This window comes from Myotis davidii, unplaced genomic scaffold, assembly GCF_000327345.1.
Source record: "Myotis davidii unplaced genomic scaffold, ASM32734v1 scaffold18, whole genome shotgun sequence".
In the NCBI taxonomy this organism is placed as follows: domain Eukaryota; kingdom Metazoa; phylum Chordata; class Mammalia; order Chiroptera; family Vespertilionidae; genus Myotis; species Myotis davidii.
The window spans coordinates 1,238,439-1,246,681 of record NW_006292696.1 but is presented as its reverse complement, the minus strand read 5'-3'; the positions used below and the strand labels follow the sequence as shown (position 1 = coordinate 1,246,681).

Here is an 8,243-nt window from a genome sequence, read left to right as displayed (position 1 = left end):
GTGTCCTGGATCAGGGTGGGGGTCCCCACTGGGGTGCCTGACCAGCCTGGGTTATGGGATGATGGCTGTTGGCAGCTGGTCACACACCCTTCAGGGTGGGGGTCCCCACAGGGGTGCCTGGCCAGTCTGGGTGAGGGGCTGAGGGCTGTTTTCAGGCTGAGGGTGACTGAAGCTCCCAACTGCTCCTTTTTTCCTTTTTTTTAATTCTGGGCCAGCTTTAGCTTGAGGCTTGGCTCCAGCTCTTAGGCCTCCGTTGCTGAAACTAGGTTTCTGGCCTTTGCATACAATGTTGCGATCCTGCTGGCTGAAGTCCGGCAGTATTTGTTACATAGTTTCTTAACCTGCAGGCTCAGAGGCCTGCAGCTGCAGGCGGGGAACGTTGGTTTCCTCCATCACTGAGGCAAGCAAGCCTCATGTTAGTTTCAAGCTGCCTGGCTGCCGGCCGCCATCTTGGCTGACAGTTAATTTGCATATCTCGCTGATTAACCAATGTAAAGGGTATTGGTCGTACGCCAATTACCATGTTTCTCTTTTATTAGTGTAGATTAGCCTAGATGAGACAATAACTTAGGATTCCTACCTTCTTAAACTCCTAAAACAACTCTCTGTACACCACTTCTCCACTTCATCCAAGCAACAAATAAAGCGAGCTACTCTTCCCCTTCCCTTATTGGTTCCAAATGCCTGTAATAGAGATGTAATGTTGGCACTGACTCCTGATGCCAGAAGGTAGGGGCATGATGACAATGGCAGATTAGTGGATTCTATAGGAGACCCAAGAAGAATTTCATTTCTAATCCTTTCTCCTGGTTGATAATATAGTGTTCAACTTTTTCCTGTGCAACAATCCAAGAGAACTACTATCTTAATAATTCTATAGGAAAGAGCGGGTGGTCATCTATAGTTTGAAAAACTCCTGCACTCCTCCTCTCCTAATCCCCATTCTGTTATCATTCCTGCATGCCTGTTAATGCTGACTCTGCCAATAACCAACCTGCATAATCTCAAGCAAAGCAATTTTTCTTGATATATAAAATCAAGGAGTTGTATTAGGTGGTCTGAGGTCCCTTTCTGGTCTAAATTTTTACAACCAAATAATTAAAATCTGGTTGATTGAAATTCATTGGTTAAGGGGCAGCCTAGAGTTGAGAAAAGAGAAGCAGCTTTATCTTTCTAGAAAGTCAAACCAGGGTTTGAATTTTGGCTTTACTCCTCACATATCTTGAGCATTCAATAACTAAGTTTTAATTATTGTAATATCTAAGATCCCTTACAGATCTGAGATTTCATGCATAGTGATTTCTTTGGTAAGAAACCACCAATCTCATCCCATTGTTTCTTACCTGATAAACTCCAGCCATAAAGGTTACGGTGCTGCCCACTGTAATTGCATAACAACTTCTGTCACATATCCTGTCTGATGTCTGGTTTAATGATACACTCCCATTCGAAACCGTTCCTGACGACAGGGCAATATGGGCAGTGTCAAAGCCAGCTCTGTGTAGTTCTCGGTCAACTACCTCACCAATCATAAGGCACAGTATTCCAAAAATGCCCACAGAGATGTGACGGGAAGTCCCGAATAGGAAATAAATGATGCTTGCAAAAAAAGATGTGTACAGACCATAGATGGGTTCTTGGCCAGCTAAAAGGGAGTAAGCAATCGATTGGGGTACCAACAAGATGCCCACAATTAAGCCGGACATCACATCTCCTAAAATGTTTTTCTTCAGGTCATATTTTGGGAGCCACTGCAAAAAGGGAAGGAAACCAAAAATCGTATGTTTTGCTTTGGTTGGGCTGCACTGGCAACTCTTCTGTAGTCTTTTGATGATGAATTGCTTAAAGTTAGTATTTGATTTCTCTTGAGGCTCCATGTGGATCCTAGGATAATGTCTGCATTGATTTGTGGCTTCAAGTTGCTGGAAGTCAGTACTTGATTCCTTTTCAAGCTCCACATGGATCGCAGATGGAGGACTGTACTGGTCTTTTCCTTCAAGTGAAAGGTCATGTTGCTCTGTATTTTCCGAAGACATTTCTGAAGACAGATGCTTTAGCCTCCTACCCCAAAGAAAATACCAGAGTTACCTCATTAAGTAATTCTCAGTGCTCAACATTTTAACAGCCCTACTTGTCATTCATGAGAGTTAAAAGGAGTTCAGTTTTGAGGTTAGGTATCTTACAGTCACATTTAATTGAGCCTCATTTGTCTTGATTTAAAAAAAAAAAAAGAACCAGACCATAAACAGCCAAGTCAAAGCAAATAATTCACTGGGTACAGGACTTCCTGAGAGTAAAAATCATTTAAGGATTCTTTTCCATCCCTGCCTGGTTCCCCCTATAGTTTTTCCTCCAGAAAAGGTATCAGGGTAGCCTATTTCCTCCTTTCTATATGCTATCAATTATCTTCTTTTCAGGTTTTTCACACCCAGATATACTGCAAATAGGATCTGGTCCCAAACCTTCATCCCTACCCGCAAGTCCCTAAAACAAGGAAGATGGTCTTTGTTGTTGTTGTTGTTGTTTTTTTTTGGTGGGGGGGGGAGGCTCTTTAAATAACTTCCTAATTTTGAAAATAAACATAAAGAAGAAAAAGCAAGTGAAAGAGTAAAAATAAATGTGTGGTTTTTCTAAAAGAAACTAGGGCAGAATGCATTTAGGTCTTTGAACAACACTCCTTTGCTTGGTAGGAAAGAGGATAGAGAAGCTGATACAAGATTATTAAAGCATATGAATGTCAAGAGCCTGGGTGGGCTGATTGGGCAAGTGTCCAATATATGCTCTAGAAAGTTTTGGTCTATTCTGCTTTCTTTTAGTAGAGAGTCATATCTGCCGTGTTCATGCAAATAAAGATTCACTTTACTGTTTTAAGTACACACACTGAAGGGAGGTATAATGTTGCTCTGTACTTCTACTTGGAGGGTAACTAGGTAGTCCTGCATCTCTGGGTCCTAAACTACAGAACTAGTGCCATAAGACCTTCCACTAGTAACTACAGGAAAGTGAAGAAAATAAAATTAACCAAAAAGAAGGGGCAACTATAACAACAGAAAAATCTTGTAATAAGAGTAAAAGAGGAGGAAAAAGCAAGAGGTTCTCAAAGTATTACACTGTTTACCAAATAATTCACAAGTCAGTGTCTCTGATTTAGCTGCTTGCTTAACTTAGCATGGCCATCCACCTCTCTGCCTGTCAAGATCCTAATCATTTTTAAAACCCATTTAAAATTCAACCTCTTATACAAAGCACTGACCAATCTCTCCTAGCCCAAATGAATCATATCCTCTCTGTCCCAAAGAATTCTGCACTCCGTTATAGTACTAACCACACTCTTGTATTTGTTCAGTAGGATTCTCTCCAGCTCTGGGAGGAAAGGACATCTTGTTCATCATTGTAATCATCAATGAATGAAATATTATAACTCTCAGAGAACAGGCTTACAAAATGTTTGAATGAATAAACAAATTTATGACTATAGCCAGAAAGAGATAAAATATACTAGATGGAGGACTCAGGAAGTTTTCTGTTTTGGAACTGACAGAAAAATAGGACCTTGTGAGGTTCTATAAATGCAATATTACCAAAATGTCATAATCCAGGACCCAAGACCCATTTAAGAACACAAGATATGTAAAAACCACACACATTAATTTTGTTTAGGATGAAGGGTCATCCCACTAAACAAAAGTAAAATAATAGCTATTCTGACAGTTTTTAAAGTATATAAGGAAAAAAATAATAGATATAGATGGCTACATACCCTGAGCAAGTCAATCAGATTGGTGGATACGCACAGGTCTTCATTCCTCAATGCAACCAATCTGTAACTCTCTTCTCACTTCCTACTTTCAGGCCACTCTCTAGTGCACTTATGTCCTGTCATTCTGTTTTGGACAACTCTTGGTGATTTGTGGGTCAAAAGTCTTTTCCAAACCTAAAATATGCAAAAGGGACATAAGAAAAACGTAACATATAACTATTTAGCACTTAAGTTTACGTGTCTCTCACACTAGAGTAACTAGAGTAGTGATGGTGAACCTATGACACACATGTCAGAGGTGACACGTGAATTCATTTTTTTGGTTGATTTTTCTTTGTTAAATGGCATTCAAATATATAAAATAAATATCAAAAATATAAGTCTTTGTTTTACTATGGTTGCAAATATCAAAAAATTTCTATATGTGACACGGCACCAGAGTTAAGTTAGGGTTTTTCAAAATGCTGACACACCGAGCTCAAAAGGTTCACCATCATTGAACTAGAGTATACATTCAAGGACAGACACCAAGTCATTCTCATTTCCACATAACCCAGCACTAACACGATGCCTCATACCTGATATGTATGGCTATGTATCTGTTTACTGGTGAAGTTTCAAGTAAATATAATGAAGACAAAAAATCTTCCTTATATTCTCTTATCACAAATTATTAGCACTGTTCATTTATGTGTGATGCAAAAAGAGCCACCATAGGGCTTATATCAGTACTATAAGAACTATGACATACTGATTCTAGTATAAAGCCCAATATAAGACAAAATAATAAAATACCCAGGACGAAAATAACTTAATGTAAAATCATGATCAAATATATTAAACTAGAGGCCTGGTGCATGGATTCGTGCACCAGTGAGGTCCCTCAGTCTGACCTGCAGGGATCGGGCCGAAACCGGCTCTCTAACATCCCCCGTGGGGTCCCAGACTGCGAGAGGGCACAGGCCAGGCCGAGGGACCCCATCAATGCACGATTGGGGCGGGAAGAGACTACAGGAGGGCTCCAGGGTGTGTCCAGGACATCCTTCCCAGTCCCAATTGGCTGGACCCCAGCAGCAAGCTAACCTACCGGTTGGAGCATCTGCCCCCTAATGGTCAGTGCGTGCCATAGCGACTGGTTGAAAGGTCGTAAGGCCAGACACTTAGCATATTAGGCTTTTATTATATAGAACCAGAGGCCAGGTGCATGACGTTTGTGCATTGGGGGGGAGGGGGGAGTCCCTCAGCTCCGCCAGTGCCCTCTAGCAGTCCAGGACATTCCCCAAGGCAGTCAGACATTCCCCGAGGGGTTCCTTAGTGCTGCCGCAGAGGCAGGAGAGGCTCCCACCACTGCCACTGTGCTTGTCAGCTGTGAGCCTGGTTTCTGGTTGAGTGGCGCTCCCCATGTGGGAGTGCACTGACCACCAGGGAGCAGCTCCTGCATTGAGAGTCTGCCAACTGGTGGTCAGTGCACATAATAGCGACTGGTCGTTCCACCGTTCAGTCGATGTGCATATTAGGGTTTTATTATAAGGGCTAGTTACTTGCACAGTAATTCCCTGCTTTCAAAAAGATTTCAAATACACCTCCCATTTGCCTCCTTAATAAATCCGAGAACAGTGTATGAATTCCTATCTCTAATATGAGCAAAGTCAAAGTTTAGTCACTTGCTCAACTGGTAGAACCAGATTCCCAAACCTCATCTTCCAATTTCCAAGCTTAACTCTCTAAAATACCACATGGCCCCATGGCAGGGGGTGGGTTATAAAGGGTCAATAGGAGAAAAAAGGGCACATACGGTGGCCAAGTTCTCAACTCATTTTTGGATTATGGTTAATTTTAATTGGTGAAGGGAGCAAACTGCTTGACATAGGTTTGGTAAAAGGTTAAGAATAGTTACTTTTACCTTTCATATTACACACCTGCATTGGTAATATTTTCATTTTATTTTTCCATTAGGAATAATGTTGTAAAATTTACGTCTGTAGCTACATTTTGGTTAGAATAATTTGTATACCAGGCAATAGTCAAACAAGGCAAGCAGGCTCTTGCTTTCATTTACTTTTGCTGCCCCTCTAACTGGAATACTAGAATTTTTCTCAAATGCGGCCTTAATCAGTTCCTTACTAGACACGATATATAATATTGCAATACTGCCGTCACCACGCTGCCCGCCTGGGCACATCCCTGCCTTCCACTCCTATCTCCTTTACTTTGCTCTATTTTTTTCCCTGACCCTCTCATCATTGCCTACCATGCATTTACTTTTTTTCCCTATCTTTCCCATGAAAGCAATAACCTGCTGTTTTATTAAATTCTTAGCAAATATTGTTGAGTGAATAAATGAAAGAAATGTTTTGTAAAAAGGAGTTACCCCTCTCTGTCCACCCTCCACACACAATAACCAAGCTTGTGTCAAGACGTTATACAGTTTAGCAAGTATCTGCCTGGGGGTTTATGCTCACTAAAAGTTATGTCAATAATCAAAAATCATCCCTAGCCCTAGCCAGTTTGGCTCAGTGGATAGAGTGTCAGTCTGTGGACTGAAGGGTCCTGGATTTGATTCCGATCAAGGGCATGTACCTTGATTGCAGGCACATACCCAGTAGGGAGTGTGCAGGAGGCAGCTGAATCGATGTTTCTCTCTCAACAATGTTTCTAACTCTCTGTCCCTCTCCCTCTGTAAAAAAATCAATAAAATATAAAAAAAAATTTTTTTAAAAATCACCCCTAGTAAAATCTCATCTAGATCTCTGCAAAGTCCTGTGTCATTTCCAGATCTTCCCCTAGGAGGCAGCACTTTATAGTACTGTACTTACTATATTAAACCAGAGATCTATTAAAATGCAGGTTCCCAGGCAAGTCCAGAGATGAGATCTAAAACTCTGCAGCCTGGATGATTCTGGGCCAGTGAGCTGAAGGCCAAACTTGGAGAAATACTGATATACTGATCATACTTGGTATGATCTGGAGTCAGACAGATCCCAGCTATACTGTCTAACAGCAATATGGAACTGGGTGAAAACTTCATTTTACTCAGCATCAATTTCTCACCTGTACAATGGGGACAGCATCACTTACTTGCAGGCGTGTTAAAAAGCTAACACAAGTAAAGTACCTAGCACAGTGCCTGACACATAGCATTTGCTCAATAAATGATAGCTACTAGTCTCTGACCCTTGAGAGTCGTGAAGGGGCAAAAAAAAAAGGGCTCATTTCTTTCCAACAGGTTTAACTCCATTTCTTGACTCAATTATTTATTTATTTAATTATTTTTTTCGTTGTGTATGTTAATCCTCACCCAGGATATTTTTCCATTGATTTTTAGAGAGTGAGAGGGAAGGAGGGAGAGAGAGAGAAAAAAACATGCATGTGAGAGAGACACATCAATTAGTTGCCTCCCCTATGCCCCTGACCCTTCAGTCCACCCACCACCGCTCCATGCACTGAGCCAAACCAGCTAGGGCTTGACTCAGTTTTCAAAAACAAGAACTTCTGCTTAACCCACTACTGGATAATCACATTAGTTCCAGATTTCACATAAAGAGCCCCTCAGGACAAAGGTGTGTGTGTGGGCGGGGAGGGAGGGGAAGAGGAGAGGGGTGGTGGTAATAGAACAGGTACCAGAAAGGAGTTTAAGTCTTGAATGCTTCTTACTCTCCATAGTCCCTAATCCGTGCAAGGAAAGGGCCCCGTCTGCCGATCTCTGATTTGGGGAGTACAAGCCCTAGCCCTGCACAGGATCTGCTGTGTAATTCTAGGCAAGGCCCTGGTCCTCTCTGCGTCCTCTCAGTGTTCCCATCCATTCACGAGAGAATTTCAAGTGAGTCTATGAATCTCCAAGAAGCCCATTCAGGTCCTGATTTATACTTAACCAGGTGTGTGATTTTAAAGACCAAGGTAATCAAGCCCTCCCTGGTGTCCAGGTCTCAGTCGCCCATTTGTGGGGGAGGAAAAAGAGGATTAGTGGTGCAGCTCATTCTCCTGGGTTCTGCTCCCGGAAATCTGGGTTCGACGTGGCTTGACGAGGACCCGACCAAAGCGCAACACTTTTATCTGCGACTGCGACGTGCTTGGGGCACTCGGTGCGACGCGTGGGCTGGAGGGAGGAGCCAAGCACTCAGCCGGAGGAGCGGGGCCGGCGGGGGAGCGGGGCTTTGACACTTGCCCTGCCCCGCCTCTACCCACCCACGGAACAACCACGACCGCGGGCTGCCCGCGACGCCACGGCGACAGTTGGTCCGGGCCTCCTCCCAGCACGCCCGGGGCCCAGGCCGGGACCACCCGAAGAGCAGCCGGCTGGCCGCGTGGAGGCCGGCATCGCTCCCCGGCCCTCCGCCCTGCTCGTGTCCCCTCCCCTCTTCTCACCTCTCAGGTCCGGGCCGCCCCGCGCGATGAGGCCCCGCGCAGCGTCCTCCGCGCTGTGGAGCAGAGGGCACACGACCGCGCGGGCAGTGGCTGCCAGCCCGGAGCCAGCCTCCCTTTT

General features: G+C 43.6%; 1 protein-coding gene across 5 annotated transcripts in view; it reads right to left on the bottom strand.

Annotated features, from left to right (window-relative positions):
• SLC26A2 (solute carrier family 26 (anion exchanger), member 2) overlaps positions 1 to 8,237 on the bottom strand; it is a 12,311-nt gene extending 4,074 nt beyond the window's left edge. For 2 of the 5 annotated variants that reach the window (XM_015565610.1, XM_006766236.2), the window contains exons 1-3: positions 8,126 to 8,237; positions 3,761 to 3,934; positions 1,344 to 2,061 (exon numbers count right to left, since the gene is read on the bottom strand). In XM_015565610.1, the coding sequence (XP_015421096.1) occupies positions 1,344 to 2,036 (693 nt within the window). In that variant the 5' untranslated portion in view covers positions 2,037 to 2,061; positions 3,761 to 3,934; positions 8,126 to 8,237. Of the gene's footprint in view, positions 1 to 1,343; positions 2,062 to 3,760; positions 3,935 to 6,576; positions 6,812 to 7,058; positions 7,084 to 7,632; positions 7,857 to 8,125 lie in introns of those variants that run through there. The other 3 variants (XM_006766233.2, XM_006766234.2, XM_006766235.2) reach the window with 3 other exon arrangements.
• Positions 8,238 to 8,243: the final 6 nt, after the last annotated feature.